Below are 22,335 nucleotides of genomic sequence, written 5' to 3' on the forward strand. Positions count from 1 at the left end.
GCTTTGCTTATATTTGCTTTGTAAATGGCAATGAATCATTAAAATACCTCTAGATTCAATGTCTTATATTTTATCTACATTTTTTCAATCTAGTTTAAAGATTTAAGGCTGAGGTCTTTATTCTATTTTTAATTTATCTTAGTGCATGGTGGGTGAAAGGGGCATGACTATATTTTGGAGGTTAATATAATTTACAAGAAATAGGGCTAATTAAGGCTAGTAATAGGACTATTAAGTAACCTTGATTATCAATAAATTCTAGGGCTGGGATATTCACATGCAAATGAGAAATGTCTCACAACTTACACAAAAGTACATATCTCACACCTTATGTAAAAGTCAATTCAAAGTGGATCACAGACCTGAATTTGTAAAGTTCATTGAGAAAAACATGAACACTCCAAGAATTATATCTCAAAGAAGAATTCAATGGGGGGACTTCTCCTGGCATCCCCTGATGGCTTGCCTCGGCTGAGGCGTGTCTCCTGAGGCGTGTGTTTTCTGTTGGAGTTGTGGATTGTGGACATTTGGGGACTTCTCCTGGCATCCCCTGACGGCTTGCCTCGGCTGAGGTGAGTGTTTGGGGGCCGGAGTTGCGGATCAGGCTGACTGCTGGACCCCTAGGCCCGGCAGACATTTTGGGACCTCCCCCAGCCTGCATCAACCTGGGAACTTTGACCTCCTTCAGCATTAATCTCTTCAAGGCGTGTCTCCTGAGGCGTGTGTTTTCTGTTGGAGTTGTGGATTGTGGACATTTGGGGACTTCTCCTGGCATCCCCTGACGGCTTGCCTCGGCTGAGGTGAGTGTTTGGGGGCCGGAGTTGCGGATCAGGCTGACTGCTGGACCCCTAGGCCCGGCAGACATTTTGGGACCTCCCCCAGCCTGCATCAACCTGGGAACTTTGACCTCCTTCAGCATTAATCTCTTCAAGGCGTGTCTCCTGAGGCGTGTGTTTTCTGTTGGAGTTGTGGATTGTGGACATTTGGGGACTTCTCCTGGCATCCCCTGACGGCTTGCCTCGGCTGAGGTGAGTGTTTGGGGGCCGGAGCGCGGCCGCTCCACTGCGCCTCGTGGCCGCGCACTCCACCTAGCCAATGAGTACCACCACAACACGTAGAAAAACCCACAGCGTAAGCGTGACAATGGGGAGACTACGCAGACCAACTTCAACCATAGAGAATGAAGATGGAAACTCTGATGACCCAACAACGACCAACTACCTAAGCAGTCTTTCAGAAATGGAGTTTAGAGACGAAATATGGAGGTTGCTAACAGATATCAAAGAAAGTATAAATCAGAACACTAATAAAAATCAAGAGAATATGAAGATAGAAATCAGAAAACTCCAAACTGAAATATCAGATCAGATAACAGGTCTGAAAAACTCAGCAGACGAATTGAAGAACATAATGAATGAGCTTTCCAACAGGTTAATAGCAGCTGAGGATAGAATTAGTGCTTTAGAAGACGAGATGCATAACAACTTTACACAGCAGAAGAGATTGGAAAAAAGCCTCAAATCAAATGATCAGACAATGGAAAATTTACTCAAAGAATATGAGAAGATGAAAATAGAAGTCTTTGATAAGCTCAACAGAAACAACTTTAGAATCATTGGAGTTCCAGAGACCCAAGAAGAAAATCTTCAGGAAGAATCAATGGTTAAGAACATCATCACAGAGAAACTACCAGAGCTAAAGAAAACATGTGACCAAATCCTGCATGACCGAAGAGTACCAGCTAAAAAAGACCCCAGTAGAAACACCCCAAGACACATCCTAGTCACCATGATGAAACCCACCGATAGAGATAGAATACTGCAAGCAACAAGATCGAAAAGGGAAATTACATTCCAGGGAGCATCCTTGAAATTTACAGCAGACCTGTCACCAGAAACACTCAAGGCCAGAAGGCAGTGGTGGGACGTAGTGGCAAAACTCAATGAAATAAATGCTTCGCAAAGAATATTGCACCCAGCAAAACTAAGTTTCAGGTTTGACGGATGTATACATGGCTTCACAGATAAACAACAGCTCAAAATCTTTGCAGACTCAAAACCAGCCTTAAAAGAAAAACTGAAAGATCTACTCTAAAAACAAGACAGAACAAAAAACACACCAAACTTCTACACAAAGATGGCAATAAATCCCATGACAATTATTTCTCTCAATGTCAATGGACTAAATGCACCAGTTAAGAGGCACAGAGTGGCGAAATGGATCAAAAAACTGAAGCCAACCTTCTGCTGTCTACAAGAAACACACCTGAATAGTCAGAATAAACATAGACTCAAAATCAAAGGCTGGAGGAATATCATTCAAGCAAACAACACCCTTAAAAAAGCGGGGGTGGCCATACTAATATCAGATGACACAAACTTTATACTCAGAAAAGTTGTAAGGGACAAAGATGGATATTATGTACTAATCAAGGGATTTGTACAGCAAGAAGAAATCACTCTCCTAAACATATACGCACCGAATGAGGGTCCAGCAAAGTATTTAATACAATTGTTGACAAATCTGAAGAAGGATATCAATAATAACACAATAATTGTGGGAGACCTCAACACAGGCTTGTCAACACTTGATAGGTCAACCAAATGGAAACCCAACAAAAATATACTAGACCTGCAAAGAGAAATGGATGAAAGAAGCCTAGTAGATATATATAGGGCACTCTATCCTCAGAAACCTGGATACACATTCTTTTCCAATGTACATGGATCATTCTCCAGGATATATCATGTGCTGGCACATAAAACATACCTCCATAAAATAAAAAAGATAGACATTTTGCAGGCTGCCTTTGCTGACCACAAGGCTCTGAAGTTAGATGTGAACTGCAAAGGGACACAGAAGAAAAAATTTAACACCTGGAAGTTAAACAGCCTCATACTCAATAACCAGTGGGTCCGAGATGAAATCAAGGAGGAAATCAAAAGGTTCCTGGAAACAAATGACAATAAAGACACAAACTCTCAGAACTTATGGGACACAGCAAAAGCAGTACTGAGAGGAAAATTTATAGCTTTGCAAGCACACATCAGGAAGGAAGAAGGAGCTTACCTGAGTAGCTTAATGACACAGCTAATAGAACTAGAAAGTGCTCAACAAAAGGACCCAAAAATAGGGAGACAGAAGGAAATAACAAAGCTGAGAGCAGAAATCAACGAAGTGGAAACCCAGAAAACAATCCGAAAGATCAACGAAAGCAGAAGTTGGTTCTTTGAAAAAATAAACAAGATTGATAGACCATTGGCAAAACTCACAAAGCAAAAGAAAGAGAGAAACTTGATAACGCGTATTAGAAATGAAAAGGGGGAGATCACTACAGATACTGCAGAGATTCAAAGGGTATTCAGAGAATACTTTGAGACACTCTATGCCACTAAATATGAGAACCTGGAAGAAATGGATAAATTTCTGAACTCATATAACCTTCCACGGTTGAATAAAGAAGAGGTAGCATATCTAAACACCCCCATCACTATTGAGGAAATTAAAACTGTAATCAAAAATTTACCCAAAAACAAAAGCCCAGGCCCTGATGGATTCACGAATGAATTCTTTCAGACCTTTCAAGAGGAACTACTACCAATTCTGGCCAGGCTCTTTTATGAAATCGAAAAAACAGGAATACTTCCAAATAGCTTTTATGAAGCCAACATCACCTTAATACCAAAACCTGATAGAGATGCTGCCAAAAAAGAAAATTACAGACCAATATCCCTGATGAACACAGATGCAAAGATCCTCAACAAAATCCTGGCGAACAGGATCCAGTGCCTCATCAAGAAGATCATTCACTTTGATCAAGTAGGTTTCATCCCAGGAATGCAAGGATGGTTTAACATCCGTAAATCTATCAATATAATACACAACATAAACAACAACAAAATAAAAATCACATGGTCATATCAATAGATGCAGAAAAAGCATTTGATAAGGTTCAACACCCATTCTTGATGAAAACTCTCAGCAAGATAGAAATAAAAGGAACCTTTCTCAATATAGTCAAAGCCATCTACCAGAAGCCAGTGGCAAATATTATCCTCAATGGAGAAAAAATAAAATCCTTTCCTCTAAATTCTGGTACAAGAATAGGCTGTCCTCTCTCACCACTCCTATTCAACATAGCACTGGAAGTACTTGCTATAGCGATTAGGCAAGAAAAAGATATCAAGGGAATCCAGATAGGAAAGGAAGAAGTCAAGCTCTCACTGTTTGCAGATGACATGATACTCTACTTAGAAAACCCTAAAGACTCTACCAAAAAGCTTCTAGAAATAATAGATTTGTATAGCAAAGTGGCAGGCTACAAAATTAACACACAAAAATCAATGGCCTTTTTATACACTAATAATGATAGGGAAGAAATGGACATTAAGAGAACAATCCCATTCACATTAGTTCCACACAAACTCAAATATCTTGGAGTCAACCTGACTAAAGATGTGAAGGATCTATACAAAGAAAACTACAAAACACTGCTCCAAGAAATAAGAGAGGACACGCGGAAATGGAAACACATACCATGCTCATGGATTGGCAGGATCAACATCATTAAAATGACAATACTTCCAAAAGCATTGTACAGATTTAACGCGATTCCTCTAAAGATACCCATGACATTTTTCAAAGAAGTGGTTCAAATACTTCTGAAATTCATCTGGAACAACAAACAACCGCAAATAGCTAAAGCACTCCTTGGGAAAAGGAATATGGGAGGCATTACTTTCCCCAATTTTAAGTTGTATTACAAAGCAACAGTTATAAAAACAGCATGGTATTGGAATAAAAACAGACCCTCAGATCAGTGGAATAGGCTTGAGTACTCAGAGAAGGTTCCTCAGACATATAACCACCTTGTTTTTGATAAAGGAGCAAGAAATCCTAAATGGAGCAGGGAAAGCCTATTCAACAAGTGGTGTTGGCACAACTGGTTAGCCACTTGCAAAAAAGCGAACTCAGACCCACAGCTAACACCATGTACAAAGGTAAAATCCAAATGGATTAAAGACCTTGATATCAGAACTGAAACTATAAGGTATATAGAACAACATGTAGGTGAAACATTCCAGGACATTGAGACTAAAGTCATCTTTAAGGAGGAGACGACACTTTCCAAGCAAGTGGAAGCAGAGATAAACAGATGGGACTATATTAAGCTGAAAAGCTTCTGCATCTCAAAGGAAATAGTGCCCAGAATACAAAGGCCACCCACTGAGTGGGAGAAATTATTCACCCAATACACATCAGATAAAGGGCTAATATCCAAAATTTACAAGGTACTGACAGAACTATACAAGAAAAAAACAACTAACCCCATCAAAAAATGGGGAGAAGAAATGAACAGACACTTTGAAAAAGAAGAAAGGCAAATGGCCAAAAGGCACATGAAAAGATGTTCAACATCACTAATCGTCAGGGAGATGCAAATCAAAACTACTATGAGGTACCACCTCACGCCACTGAGATTGGCACACATCACAAAAAAGGAAAACAAGCAGTGCTGGCGGGGATGTGGAGAGAAAGGAACTCTTTTTCACTGCTGGTGGGAATGCCGTCTAGTACAACCTTTATGGAAAGCGATATGGAGATTCCTTCACAAACTGGAAATTGAGCTTCCATACAATCCAGCTATACCACTCCTAGGAATATACCCAAGAAACACAAAAATACAATACAAAAATCCCTTCCTTACTCCTATATTCATTGCAGCGCTATTTACAATAGCCAGACTCTGGAAACAACCAAGATGCCCTTCAACAGATGAGTGGCTGAAGAAACTGTGGTACATATACACAATGGAATACTATGCAGCCATCAGGAGAGATGAAGTCATGAAATTTTCCAATACATGGATGTACATGGAATCTATTATGCTGAGTGAAGTAAGTCAGAGGGAGAGAGAAAGACGCAGAATGGTTTCACTCATCTATGGGCTTTAAGAAAAATGAAGGACATTTTTAACAGTATCTCAGAGACAAGAGAGATGAGGGCTGGTAGGTGCAGCTCAGGACATGCAGCTCATCACATAGAGTGATGAGTGCAGTTGCAGAGATGACTACACTGAAAACTATCATAAAATGTGAATGAATGAGGGAAGTAGAAAGCCTGTCTCGAGTACAGGTGTAGGGGGGAAGGGAGGAGGGAGATCTGGGAAATTGGTGGTGGGAATGTTGCACCGGTGAAGGGGGGTGCTCTTTACATGACTGTAATCATAGAACTATAATCATGTTTGTAATCACGGTGTTTAAATAAAGATAAAAAAAGAAGAATTCAATGATATAATACTAATGGCAAGGGCTATAGAATCACATCTGAATAAATGAGACTACATCAAATTACAAAGTTCTGTATGGCAAAAGAAACATGGGTTAAAATTAGAAGACAGCTGAGTGGAAATAAATATTCCACTCAGCACATCAGAAAAGTGTTGATATCCAGGATTTATCCACAAAGGCTAACTGCATAAAACCTAAAATGGCCATCAAAAATTCTGAGAGGAAACGACCAGTTATTTCTCTGAGGAAGGCTGACAGATGGCCAATGGGCACATGAAAAAAATGTTCATTACCACTTATCATTAGGAAAATCTAAATTAAACAACAATGAGATAACATCCTACAACAGTAAGGATGGCACATATCAAAAATACTGGGGAGAATGTGTTGGTGGGGATGTGGTGAGAAAGAAACCCTTATCCACTGCTGGCTGGATTTTTGCCTGGTCCAACCCCAATGGAAAACAGTATGGAAGGTTTTCAGTAAACTAACAATTAATCTGCCATATGTCACAGTAATCTTGCTTTGGGGTATCTATCCCCAGAACAACAACAACAAAAAAAAAAAAAACACTGATTCAAAGTATGTATGCAGTTTGCTGCAACACAGATGGAACTAGAAGATACTGAGTTAAATGAAGTAAGCCAGAAGAAGGATTAAGTGTTTAGAATAACTGCATAAAGAAATGCAATGGTTTAAATGGAAGTTGTCAAGTACACTCTTGGCCCCAGAGTATAGCGAGGAGAAGGAAAAAAATTAAGTGGAGAAGGATAAACACAAATAAGAAAAGATGAGGGCCAGGGGCCAAGTGGTCTCAGGTTCATTGGTGGAGATAAAAAAAAAAGGGACAGAACTAAATATCCAAGTCAAAGTCAACAACAATGGAATCAAGAGACCCAGACTATAAATATCTAAATTTAAAACAAGTTTTTTGTTTGTTTTTGGGTCACAACCAGCAGCACTCAGGGGTTACTCCTGGCTCTGAGCTCAAAAATAGCTCCTGGCAGGCTCAGGGGACCATAGGGGATGCCGGGATTCGAACCACCATCCTTCTGCATGCAGAGCAAATGCCCTACCTCCATGCTATCTCTCCGGCCCCCTAAAACATGTTTTTAAGTTTAGAACTTATAACATGGATGTATTATACTGGCATACTTGGGGCAGGGGGGTGGTATGGGATGCACTCTGGGAACATTGGTGGAGGAAGGTCGACATTCGTGGTGGGTTTGGTCCTGAAATATTGTACTCTGAAACCCAACTATGAATAACTTTGTAAATCACAATGGTTTCAACAAAAGTTTTAAAAAAGAAAAGAATGAGAATCATGGCAGGGAAAATGACAACAGCTTATTACATGTTTTCTAGTTAGTATGAAGTTCAGGGTATTTTCATTATGTCAATTTTATATGACAAATAACAGCAATAGTATTTCAAGGATAATACCACCTTAATAAATCAATAAACCAGAAAACTATAGTACAACACAGTTTCCTACTATTCACCCATCATCCTACTAATTATGTCCACCTTAATGAAGACTCAATATTCTCAGTATGATCAAATCTTCATGTAAGACCCAGATAATTCATATCATAAGTATATTATTTAAAGTGCTCCTAGAGAACGGAGACAATTTTCAAACCAACAATCATATATCAGATGTGTGTAATAATTATGATGCTATATGTTCATAATAAGATAATACCATTTCCAAATAACATTCTACCCTTAATCAAAATCTATACAGAAAATGGAGATATAAATTATATTATTAAATACTCCATTTGTAATACATAATTATTACACACACTCTTATCACAAACACACAATTGAACAGAAATTAAAATATGTGCTGGAGTCCAATTACTTAAAATCCCTATTTCTTTATGGTGATATATGTGATGCCAAAACAGCATCTCATGGATCCCTAAGTTTCCAGCGCTTTCCTTTAAATACCTTAAGACCATTCAAGACTGACTCAAACAAAATCAACAAACTATTCTTAAGATCAAATATATACATGTAAACACAATCAGAAACATGAAATACTATCTTCATTTCTCAAAGAATAAACATTGATATAGTAAACCACTATATAAAACTTAAAACAAAACATAAAAAATTATGTTTTTGGCACTGTTACTAATATTTCTGATCTATCATCAATTTCTGTATCAAATACTCATTTAAAATAATCATGCAACATGGAGTACTATTTTAGTTTCTCAAAAATGTACATAGTAGATAAGATACTGAAGATTTAATTGTGTTTTAGGCTCTGTCACATGCTCCTAGATCAATATAGACTTGTTATTCATGATATAGTAGCAACTAGAAACATGTGTATATGTAACTAATGTAAGTAGAAATATAGAGTAAATATAGAAAAACATTTTAAGGACAGAAATATGTAATTAATAAATTTATAGATATAAAATTATTTAAATGTGGGTTATTGAACTATATTCAATATATTAATTTTATCCTTGATTTCTTTTATTTTACCACAAATGAGTTATATTATCCTGTACTAGTTCTTATGGTTCTGCTTTAGTTCACTCAGTCAATACCCTTCTTTTTCTACCTTTATCCATTATTGCTAATTACATGTATTATTTTTTCTATCACTACACAGTATTTCATTGACCATGTTGTATGTAATACAACATGGGCAGTTTTATGGACATAAGAGTATGCACCACAAAGCCATAATCTGTCAATTAAGGAAAATAGAGACCAGAGTAGGAAGAAAGGAACATTAGATCAGAGTGAACTTAGAGATTGGGGGAAGACATAATGGGCACTTCAATGATATGGGTGGTCAGTATTTTTTTTTTTTTTGGTTTTTGGGCCACACCCGTTTGACGCTCAGGGGTTACTCCTGGCTATGAGCTCAGAAATCGCCCCTGGCTTGGGGAGACAATATGGGACGCCGGGGGATCGAACCGCGGTCCGTCCTACGCTAGCGCTTGTAAGGCAGACACCTTACCTCTAGCGCCACCTTCCCAGCCCCGGTGGTCAGTATTTTTATGTAATCTAAACTACAATAAAATATTTTAACTATAAAAATTAATTTTTAATTTTCATTTGTGTGTTTAATAGAAAATTTAAAGTTAGTATAATTGAGTCTTACTTAGTCTGGAACTAGGTTTTAATGTTTGTGAACTTTTTAATTTAATTGACTCATTTCATTGTGTATCAAAAACCACTATTCCTTTTTGTTTTTATTTATATATTGATTGATTGATTTAATTATTTTGGCTTTTTGGTTTTTAGGTCACACCTGGCACTCAGGGGTTACTCCTGACTCTGCATTCAGAAATTGCTCTTGGGCAGGTATGGGAGACCATATGGGATGCTAGGATTCAAACCACCATCTGTCCTGGATCGGCTGCATGCAAGACAAAACGCCATACTGCTGTGCTATCTCTATGGCCGCACACTATTCTATACCTTGTTATCAATACCTGTACCATTCAGTCATTTTATAAAGATCAACTTTATTTCACTCACTTGGTTTTTGTGACTTTGTGCTTGGAAGAACACTTATTTTTAGCTTTGGGTAAAAAACTTCAATACCAGTTCATTAATCTCAGCCATTTGCCTCCCAAAGTCATCTCATCTTGCTTAAACATATTATCCCATCCCTCTGTTTGCTATTTATTATAAAAATAACATTTATCTTTATTAGGATATCCTTGAGTACAGTTTAGTCCTTAATTTAAAAGATATATCTTCAGGTTTGCACATCAAGCCTTTTTTTCCTCTTAAACATATATCTCTGTTTCTTTGCTTGCCTATTTCTGCCATGGAGAAGTCCATATTATCTATTAAACTCATATTTCTCTTCCCTTATATATTTCTAACTAATTTTAATACAAAATTGTCTTGATTTGCCAAAATAATTAAATAATAAAATATATATCTCAGTACAAGACATAAAAGGTATCTGTGAAAAGGGACTAAAATTAAGCCCAAAGCTGTAGAGTTATTGATAATCTCTTTTAAGTAATTCCTGGCTACAGTTCATCAATCAATAATGTTGAATTCTGAAAGTAATAACATATGTTGATGCTGATGACTCTGATGACTCTGTATTATGTATAGACAAGAGGGGGGTAGATTTTTCAGTAGAAAATTCTTCAGATATAAGCATTTTATTTGTTTACAATGCTAATAGTTTGATAGGTTTACAAGGTTTACAGTATAAAATGGTAGGATTTTAAATTCACCAAGGATGTATATTTCTTTTAACTATGAAGACTAGTTTTAATACATGGATCATTTTGAGTCTAATAGGGTGATAATAGTAATAACTATGAAGACATTTATGATGATGTGGAAGTTCTCATTTTTTAAGCACCTACTATGAGCCAGTCATTATGCCAAGGACTATTGGCACATATGATATTATTTAATGCTCAGAAAATAGCTTTATAATTATTTTTCAGATAAGAGTATCAAGGCCAGAATGATAGTACAGTAGGTAGCGTGTTTGCCTTGCAAATAAAATAGTCCCTGGGTTTGAGCCCTATAACTGCATGTGAATCCCCAAGGCAGCCAGAACTGATTACTGACTTCAAAGTCAGGAGTAACCTCTGATCACTGACTGGTGTGGCACCACAAAGAAAGTTGAAGAAATCAAGTCTCAGAGAAGTGAAATCTTTCCATTAACCATAGATGTAGGAGGTAGTAAATCCAAGACCACTACTTGAATTGCTTGAAGCCAAATGCATGCATTTTCTTCATATTATACTGCCATAATTCCAATTCTGAAACACTTCATGATGTTGGGGCTCAAGCCACTAATATTTAATTTGGGTTCAGTATTTCAGTCTTATATTACAAAATATTTTATCAAAAGAGGATATGGTAAAGATGGCCATAAAATACACTTATAATTTTGGAACCTCTATTGCCACACAGAACTTTGGCACCACCATAAATCCACTATGTATCTCAATCAGTCTGTCATAACCTGGCATGGAAGAATTGGTAACACCATTTAACGGATGGGAAATATCAGAGTTCACAAATGACAAAGATCTGATTGTTGTTCACAACTAAATTGAGAGCTAAAAGCAAAGAAACCAAGGCAATGTCTTTTTTTCCATAGCATCCTAGAGCATACAGAGGAAGTCTATACAGTATAGACACACACACCTTTCAAAACCCTCTTCTATTGTAATTATGTTCTTTACGGTAAATTAGGGATTTCTGCCTTTTCTTCTAGTATATATTAGATTATGTCTATCTGAATTGGTTTGAAATCAATAAATAATAGCCCCTGTAAGTTTAGGGAGGCCCCATCCTTACATTAACAGTTGAAGACAAAATTGAAAAAATATGTATAGGTGTTCACAAGGAGGTGAGCAAAGCAGAGACAAATGGTGAAGGAAAGGAGGAAATAAAATAAACCACAAAGGATAAAAGAGGCAGTAAAATAAAATTATAGAGATAACAATAGCAATTTATACTTGAAAGAGTCTCAGAAACCACCTAGACTGAAAGGAGTATTATTTATACAAAATTATAGTGGGTAGGAGTTGGGAGTCAGAAGAGTGGATTGCTAAAATAAATGAGATTTAAAAAATTATAATCTCAATATGACAAGAGATTAACAGGAAGCCCAGGCTCTGAGTAGGTGAAAAAGTGAAAATGTGAGAGAAATCACAGGGAAGGAATGAATAGGGGTTGGTCAGTGGGAAGCAAGGGACAGGGAGCCAATGAGATAGAAGAGGAGTGTGAAGGCTGAAACTCACCCTCACAAAGCTGGCAGGAAACCATCCCTCCTCATCGTCGATCTTGCCCCACCACCAATCTTTGTTGGAAGCATCCAAGACTTTGATGACGTCGCCAGCCTTAAATGCCAACTCCCGGTTGGCCATGGTGACGTGATCCCATACTGCCTCAGCACTAACGATGGAATCTCCAGTGATCAGCTTAGGAGACAAAATGAGAATGAGTTCAGTCCACAATGATGTCTACCTCACTTGCCCTTCACCCCAACCCACAGAGTTTTACTATGGAAAACCGCATGCTAGCTATAAGTGGTGAGAGTGAGAAAGATGGTAATTGAAGCTCAAACTCCACTTAACCACAAGACAAACAATATATATCTAATAGCCATTTGGTGTGTAAAGATGCAGAATGTGAAAAAAGACAACACACACTTTATGTTTTTATTCCTATTCAAAAGTTTCTTCTATAGATAAGAAAGCTCCAGTCTATCTCTTGATGGGGCATCAAAGCAGCCCATATCTAAATAGATGCAGTGGTGTGAAGTTAGTAGTCAAAATGAAGCTTGAACATATTTGGTCTAAATTCTCTATGCTAATACATTTCCTTATCCTCCTCTTTGAAAATGACAAATTGGGAGCTGTGGTATGTATTTAGTCTCACCTTATACCACTCTCAAGGGTTGTAAATCATGACAATCTACACATATAATATACCTTGGTCCTTTATCCTTCTGTTATCTCATATATGACATTCAAATGTCATCTATCATATATGATTAAAAAATTCAACTTTGAACATTCAATTAGCAATTTTGTATATTGTGACATGCACAGGTCTGATTTTATATCTGCTTTTAATAGATAGAAAAACTGAATTACAAGTAAGAATGAGCTGAGTATCACCTATTAGAGGCTTGTATTAGGGGTTATCTCACTATAGCCTTTCAAGGGCTGTGCATAGAACCCTAACTCTTGTCATTATACTTTGTGACTAGCAAGAATGGACTCAATGCAGCAGCTTTCTGACATTTATACTACTAGCACACAAGAAAATATTCACAATTATCTAAGCATAGTAATTAAAATGGGATCAGGGTACTTTCTCTGGTGGTCTTCCTTTGACTATTGTCCTGAGGACTGTATTGTTTGTTCTCTTTTTACCAACTGGGTTTCATCTTTTCTAGGCCACTAGTCTTTATAACATTTGAGGGAAAAATTCAGAACAGAAAACATGGTCTGTCAGGAATATAGACTCAAGTGCTACCTCATCAGCATTAAATTACTGAACGTGTTCTCCAGAAGTCATCTTTTCCATGAGCCTACATAAGGAAGAAGTGATCCATCAAGGCAATCATGGTTCAAAATACCAAAGACAAAAGAGTTCAAAGACACTGTAGATCAAATACAGAACATACATTCTATCAAAAGTAAATTAAAATTTATAAAACAGTTACCAAGGAAATAATTATTCTTTAGTCATTATGTAAATATATAGCACATGCCACATATAATCATATACATAAAAACATAAACCATATGTCATAATAATCTAATTTAGTTAAGTAATTTAGTTGGTCATAACTTTCCTGAGGCAGTTATTGTGCCTTTCACGGATCAGGAATAGGAGGACTTCATCATAATAAATGTCAAAGAGATTATCAATAGGATGTCTTAGAATAGTATATTTTTTGGTCACCGTTACTGTCTTTTGAGCAACATCTGGCAGTGCTCAGGGGATACTCCTGGCTCTATACTTAGAAATTACTTCTGGAAGGCTTTAGAGACCCTATGAGAAGCCAGCAATAAAAACCAAGTCAGCTATGCACAAGGCAAATGCCCTACCCACTGTGCTATCTGTCCAAATCCAGGATACCATTTAAATACCTCATACCTTACTATTTACAAATCTTTCTGACATCTACCACATCACATGGTCCTTATTTAATAAATTTCATCTCACTTTACCTACATTTAAGAAACAAAAATGACTCAGATGTGTCCTGGGTTTCTTTACTAGGTCCTCTGCTTCAATAATCATCATTCCATATTATCAATTCACTACGTATAATGAACATAAATATTCTATCATAATATCATAAATAAGATGGTTTTCATTGTTAAATATACCAAATGAGGAGATGTATAAATCCACCATTAGTAATAAGTTCCTGGTCTATAAGATGCTATGAATTTTGGTTAAATTTTTTAATTGAATTAAAAGACAATTTTTGTCTAGTCTCTGTGAAGAATTTCTGGGCTAAGGTCATAATCAAATAAAATTTTATAGAAAAGCTTCAGTTTTACTGCTATGTGTGAATCCTCACTAGGAGTCCTAGAGCTCAGTAAGTACATAAGGAACCAGCTCAGAGCACTAAGAGAGCTTGAGTTTAAAATCTGGGTTTAACTTTTTCTACATGTTACCTACTTTCAACTGAGAAGTTACTACATGTCTGAAAACACGTGGCTATAGAAAATAGATATAAAGTAAAACATTTACAGGTAAAAATAATAAAGAAATGTATTTAAAATACATTTTAAATAGTATTTACATCTTTCACATTCAGTCACAGGACCCCGTGTGTAATAATAACCCAAAGTTTGAGAAGCTAAGGTTTTAAAGTTATAAATTTGTCGTCTTTAGGACCAGTTACTAACACTCATCAGTTACTAACACTCTCCTCAGAACATTGCATGTAATGCTGCTTGAGTCCTCTAGACCAAAATTTGTCTGATTCTTCTGCTTCTGTTCCTACAACCAGGAAGTCATCTTGTTAGAGATTCCATACTTATCTTCTCCCAGCAGCATGTATCTGTATCTTAATACCATTGAGTCCAGCTGACCTGAACAAGCAAGCATTTTATAAGCCATATATATTCCCTGGATAATGTACAGTGGGGAGAAATTTAAAAGACTGATGTGAGGGACTATTTGAAGTCAATAATAGAACTGGACAATAGTTCAAAGATGATGCTCTTTGAAAACTTAAATCTTATATATTTTATAGTTAAAATATAATAATACTGAATTGTCTACTGTTATCATATGACTAGACTTTTGGACCACTTTTCCTTTAGTAGCCTTTATATTAGAATAAAACAGTCCTTTGAATAGGCACACTATATCTTATCCCCAAATTCAGACATCTAATAAGTATTAAAGTCAAAATTCAAATGAAGGAACTGTTTTGGTTCTACAGACACATAAAACATAATGTCTAAGCTAAATTTTATATATATATATGAAAAGAGGAATAACCCTGGAAATTTTGGTAACCGTATGAAGCTCCTTAGATCACTAGTCATAAGTAAAATTAGATGCAAAGACATGCTCTTCCTTGACTCTCTGAGTTGTTTTAAAGTAAATTAAATTTGAGCTGGAAACTATTTTTATTTTCTTTGCTCAGTAATGCTTTTTAATAGCCACTTTTTATAATTATGTAATTTTCTCATATATTTCCCAACTATCACTTTGTGATCTATAGTATACAGGGTTCCTTTTACTGTGATTGAGCCAGTTTTTACCTGAAGATCAATTGCCCTTTTGCTAGAAACAGTGAATTCCCTTAAAGGAGCAAGAAAAAGTAATAAAACCTGTATCCAATTCTGGTCACTGCTACTTTAGAATATGTATTGGCAATATGAAATAAGGAAAAGAAAAAAAGAGATCCACACAGATGGTAGCATGCAATTAGGAGATCAAGATCACAATATCCCAGAATCCACAATCTTAAGCTATACAAAATTTAACCTATTTCTTCATATGCAAAATGTGAAGACTACCTCACATTCTAGGTAAAAAGCTTAAACAGAGTAATTGGATGTAAAGTATTTTACAACACGCAATATTATACTAAATCAGATATTTTAAACTATATTAAGAACATAACATGTTCTATATTAGTTTTCTGCAGCCCTGATGATAGACCATAAACATTGGGTATTGTTATAACAGAGAATAGAAATGAAAAATAATGTTGGAAGGGTAAATAAATTGAATAGAGAACTATAGGTGTAAACTATGGCTAATTTGACAACAAAAAGTAATCAAAGTCAAAACTGACTAGGAATGGATTCAGTAAGAATGTTTGGAACAACAGGCAAGAAACCTGTCTTAGTGTTCTTAAGTCAAGTTTGAAGAAAAGGATGAAGTCAAACTTGATTTGGTAGGGAAATTTGTGAATGTTAAATGTGATTATTAAGGTGTGAAGGTATATTAAGAGCAAAATCTTGTCTCAGATGTAGAGAAAATGACTATATTTGCTTAAATATTTTGAATGTGGAAGGCCACCTTGAAATGTAGGCAAATGCAAGAGATGGCCCTGGTGAAAGTCAAGTATCTTTAACTGTATGGGTTGAGCTCTTATGGGTTTGGCCCAATGTCCTTAGCATTGATGGGTGTGACTTATAAAAAGAGAGATGTCAGAGAAGATAACACTTTAGCAGTCACTGTCTCAGTAGAAACTTTAGAAACAAGTAAGTCTCTCCTTATAAAATGTGCTAGAAAAAATGATTCCAGCCTAATGGAGCAGGAGATGATAAGAGAAAAGAAATATTTGTCTGAAACAAAAGAAAAGACAATGAGACTATCTTACAAAATCAAGGGAAAGAGTTTCATGTAGCAGAAGCGGATTAAATTATTAAATAGCACACAGCTAAGTTCTAAGAACCAAGGAAAGGTTATCATTGACTGGTTAATTTAGTAATTATTCTTTATTTTTTAAGCTGGTTTGTAAGCCTGATTCCAAATCCTGAAGGTTTTGATTATCACTACCCCACTAGAAAGCCTCTCCAACAGAGTAAATGAGGTGGAAGAAAAACAATCATTGAACTAGAAGATGAGATACATAACAACTCCAAACAACTGAAGATGCTGAAAAAAGAGCCTCAAAACGAATGATCACACAATGGAAAAAGTCCTTAAAGATGGGAACAGATGAAAATAGAAGTCTTTGGTAACTCAACAGAAACAATATATGAATCACTGAAGTCTCAGAGACACAGGAAGAAAACCCCATGTAGTTTCAATAATCAAGGACATCATCACAGAGCTGAAGAGTGCGTGCAACCAAATCATACATGCCCAAAGAGTACCAGTCAATAGATCCAAAGAAAAGCACATTTAAAGGAACACCCCTAAAATTTACTTCAGACTTGTCACAAAAAAAACCTCAAGAATCAAAGACAGTGGTGGGATATAGTGACAAAATTCAATAAAATGAATGCATTTCCTAGAGTACTTTACCCAACCAGACTTACATTTAGGTTTGAAAGAAAGATACACATCTTCATGGGTAAACAACAGCTGAGAAAATTTACATACTCCAAACCAGGCTTAAAGGATGAACTAAAAGGTCTACTTTAAAATAAGACAGACTAAGACATGCTAAAATCTCCTACTAAAAGATGATACAGAATATCATGACAATAATCTCTCACAAAGTGAATGGACTATGTGCATATGTTAAGAGACAAAGAGTGATAAAAAAGGGTCAAAAAGCTGAATCCAACATTTTGCTGCCTACAAGAAACATGTGAATAGTGAGAAAAAAACACAAACTCAAACTAAAAAGTTGGAGGACAATCATTTAAGCAAAAAATTCCTGTAAAAGACTGGAGTGGCCATACTAATTTCAGATGACACAGATTTTAGACATTAAAAAGTTATAAGGAACAAGGATGGGAATTTCCTAATAATTAAGGGATGTATACAACAGGAAGAAATTAAACTCCTAACCGTATATGCACCCAATGAGAGATCAGCAAAATATTTAAACCAACTACTGAAAAATTTGAAGGAAGATATAAATAACAACACAATAATAGTGGGAAAATTCAACACTGCCTTGTCATCACCATGTGATAGGTCTACCAGACTGAAACCTACAAGAATATACTAGCAATGAAAGGTGCAATGGGCAGTTCTGCCACCGTGATTGGGGCCAGACACTGTGGCCAGCTCTGCCACCAGCCCCTGCTCTACCCTGATTGCCTCCCACCACCACAGCACTCAAGTTGCCACCAGCCTCAGAGATTATCATTTGGTGAATAATCAACTGTCAGTGTTCAAATTGGTTCTGCACTCAGGAATTATTCTTGGTGGTGCTAAAAACAATATTGTATGCAAGGAATAGAACCAGTGTTAACAGGTAAGCACCATACTATCTACTCCCATACCTACTATCTCTTTGACACCCCAAATAGATAACTTTATAATAAAATAGTAACAACCATTCTATCCTCAGTAACAAAGAAAAACACAGCAAAATCAGCTCTCAAGTTCCTAAACTCAGGTCGCTGTGCCTCCGTCCACAAGAACGGGGGCTAATTTCTGCCTGTCTTTGAATTAAAGGGGACTTTTTCAAAAGCGACACCTGGAACTACTTCTTGATCCCCGATGACAATCAAAGAAGGAAGGGAAAAAAGCATTTCTTAAAAAAACATGAACCCCATCACAACACAGAGTAAGAATCATATGACAATGGGGAAACAACACAGGACAAAAGCATGCATAGATAATGAAGATGGAAGCTCTGATGGCCCATAAAATATCAACCAACTAATTAACCTCTCAGATAAGGAGTTTAGAATAGAAATATGGAGGATGTTTGTATAACTCAAAGAAAGCATAGCTCAATATCAACAGACCACAAATATAGAAATCAGAAAACTCAAAAAAAAAAAATCAGGAAACTCCAAAATAAAATGATGTGACTGAAAAACGCAGTTTATGAAATGAAAAACTCTATGAAAAGCCTTTTCAATAGAGCAACAGCAGTTGAAGACAGAATTAGTGAGCTGGAAGATGAGCTGCATAATGACTCCATACAGCAGAAGAGATTGGAAGAGAACCTTAAAGCAAATGATCAGACAACAGAAAAAATACTCAAATGTTGTGAACAGATGAAAATAGAAATGTTCGATAAATTAAACAGAAACAACATAAGAATCGGTGGAGTCTCAGAAACCCAGGAAGAAAATCTCCAGGAAGAATCAACAGTCAAGAACATCATTACAGAGAAACTCCCAGAAATAAAAACTACATTAAACCAAGTCCTGCATGCCAGAAGATTACTAGCAAAAAAGAGATCCCAAAAAATACCCCAAGGCACATCCTAGTCACAATGACAAATTCCACAGATAGAATTAGAATATTTAAAGCAGCAAGATCAAAAAGGGAAATTACATTCAAAGCAGCATCCTTAAGATTTACAGCAGACCTGCCACAAGAAACCCTCAAGGCCAGAAGGCAATGGTGGAATATAGTGACAAAACTCAATGAAATGAATGCTTCACCTAGAATACTACACCCAGCCAGACTCACTTTCAGGTTTGAAGGAAGTATACATGGCTTCACGGATAAACAACAGCTCGGAAACTTTACAGACTCATAACCATCCCTAAAATAAAAGCTGGGGGCCCGGAGAGATAGCACAGTGGCGTTTGCCTTGCAAGCAGCTGATCCAGGACCAAAGGTGGTTGGTTCGAATCCCGGTGTCCCATATGGTCCCCCGAGCCTGCCAGGAGCTATTTCTGAGCAGACAGCCAGGAGTAACCCCTGAGCAATGCCGGGTGTGGCCCAAAAACCAAAAAAAAAAAAAGAAAGAAAGAAAGAAAGAAAGAAAGAAAGAAAGAAAGAAAGAAAGAAAGAAAGAAAGAAAGAAAGAAAGAAAGAAAGAAAGAAAGAAAGAAAGAAAGAAAGAAAGAAAGAAAGAAAGAAAGAAAGAAAGAAAGAAAGAAAGAAAGAAAGAAAGAAAGAAAGAAAGAAAGAAAGAAAGAAAGAAAGAAAGAAAGAAAGAAAAAGAAAAGCTGAAAGGTCTACTTTAAGGGAAAAATACCAACAGATACATCAAACTTCTATACAAAGAAAACAATAAACTCCATGAAAATTATCTTTCTCAATGTCACTGGACTAAATGCACCTGTTAAAAGACACAGAGTGGCAAAAATGGATCAGAAAGCTGAATCCAACGTTTTGCTGCCTACAAGAAACACATCTGAATAATAAAAACAAACATAGACTAAAAATCAAAGGCCATAGGAAAATCATCCAAGCAAACAACACACTTAAGAAAGCTGGACTGGACATATTAATATTAGATGAAACAAACTTTAAACTCAGAAATGTTATAAGGCACAAAGATGGTCATTTTGTACTAATCAAAGGATATGTACAACAAGAAGAAATCACACTCCTAAACATATTGCACCCAATCACGGATTTGCAAAATATTTAATATAACTCTTGACAAAACTGAAAGAAGACATCAATACCAGCACAATAATAGTGGGAGATCTCAAAATGCCCTGACACCCATTGATAGGTCAACTAGGTTAAAACCCAACAAGAATGTATTAGCTCTGAAAAGAGAAATGGAAGAAAGTGGACATATATATATGGCACTCCATTCCCAGAAAACTGGATATACATTCTTTTTTAATGTACATGAGTCATTCTCCAGGATAGGCCACATGCTGACCCATAAAACATATCTCCATAAAGTCAAGACAATAGAAATTGTACTCCAATACCTTCACTGATCACAAGGCACTGAAATTAGATGTGAACTACAAAGAAACACAGAAGAAAAACTTTAACATCTGGAAAGTAAACAGTTCCCTACTGAACAACCAGTAGGTCATAGATGAAATTAAAAAGGAAATCAAAACATTCCTGGAAATAAATGACAATGAAGACACAAATTGTCAGAATTTATAGGACACAACAAAAGCAGTACTAAGAGGAAAATGTATAGCCTTCTAAGCAAACATCAGAAAGAAGGGGCCTATATAAAAAAGCTTAATGACACAGCTTTCAGAACTAGAAAATGACCAACAAAGGAAAACAAAAATAGGTAGGCCGAATGAAATAACAAAGATTAGACAGAAATCAATGAAATGAAAATCCAAAAAACAATTCCAAATATCAGCAAAAGCAAAAGTTGGTACTTTGAAAAAATAAACTGCAAAAATCACAAAGAAACAAAGGGAGAGGGAGAGAGATCTAACATATGGAATTAGGAATGAAAAAGGGTAGATCAGCACAGATACTGCAGAAATTCAAAGGGTAATCAGAGACTACTTTGAAAAACTATGCCATGAAACATAAAAACCTGGAAGAAATGGATAAATTCTTGGGCTTTTATAATCTTCCACTGTTAAACCAGGATGACCTTGCATTTCTAATCAGACACATCACTACTGAGGAAAAACAAAATTCCAGGCCCAGATGGTTTCACTAATGAATTCTTTTAAACCTTTCAAGAGGAACTTCTACCAAAGCTCTTCAGGCATTTAATGAAATTGAAGAATCAGGAACACTCACAGTTTTTACAAATCTGACATAATCTTGATAACAAAACCAGACAATAGACGCTGCAAAAAAAAAAAGACTATAGACCAATACCCTGAATAACACAGATGAAAAGATTCTCAAAAAATTTCTGGCAAACAGAATCTCATCAAGAAGGACATTCACCACTACCACGTAGGTTTCATCCCAGGAATGCAAAAATGGTTTAACATCTGTAAATCAATCAACATTATGCACCATATCAACAAAAAGAAAAATAAAAACCATATTATCATATCAATAGATGCATAGAAAGCATTTAATAAGATCCAACACCTATTCTTGATAAGAAATCTCATCAAGATGGGAGTAGAATGAACTTTTCTCAATACAGTAGAGGCAATCTACCACAAGTCAATGGAAAATATTATTCTCAATGGAGATAAACTAAAAGCCTTTTCTCTAAAATCTGGTACAAGAAAATGCTGCCCTTGCTCACCACTACTATTCAACATAGTGCTGGATAAGTTCTTGCCATAGCAAGTAGGCAAGAAAAAGATATCAAGGGCATCCAGATAGGAAAGAAAGAAGTCAAAATCCCACTGTTTGCAGATGACATGATACTATATTTAGAAAACCCTAAAGACTCTACCAAAAAGCTTCTAGAAACAATAGATTCATATAGCACAGTGGCAGGCTACAAAATTCACAAGCAAAAATCAATGACCTGGGCCTGGAGAGATAGCACAGCAGCATTTGCCTTGCAAGCAGCCAATCCAGGACCAAAGGTAGTTGGTTCGAATCCCGGTGTCCCATATGGTTCCCCCTTGCCTGCCAGGAGCTATTTCTGAGCAGATAGTAAGGAGTAACCCGTGAGCACCGCCGGGTGTGGCCCAAAAACCAAAAAAAAAAAAAACAAAACAAACAAACAGGGCTCCCTGTGTGTGACACCAGGCGGGGAAAATCCGCGAAAGTACACCGGCCCAGTGGGGCTCAACTGTGAAAGACTGTGAGT

General features: G+C 36.5%; 1 protein-coding gene across 6 annotated transcripts in view; it reads right to left on the bottom strand.

The window, feature by feature from the left end:
• ARHGEF9 (Cdc42 guanine nucleotide exchange factor 9) overlaps window positions 1-22,335 on the bottom strand; it is a 601,826-nt gene that overhangs the window by 495,822 nt on the left and 83,669 nt on the right. For all 6 annotated transcript variants that reach the window (XM_049767266.1, XM_049767262.1, XM_049767264.1 and 3 more), the window contains exon 2: window positions 12,053-12,232. In XM_049767266.1, coding sequence (XP_049623223.1) covers window positions 12,053-12,232 — 180 coding nt within the window. The remainder of the gene's footprint in view (window positions 1-12,052; window positions 12,233-22,335) is intronic.

The sequence above is a fragment of the Suncus etruscus genome, chromosome X (assembly GCF_024139225.1).
Source record: "Suncus etruscus isolate mSunEtr1 chromosome X, mSunEtr1.pri.cur, whole genome shotgun sequence".
In the NCBI taxonomy this organism is placed as follows: Eukaryota; Metazoa; Chordata; class Mammalia; order Eulipotyphla; family Soricidae; genus Suncus; species Suncus etruscus.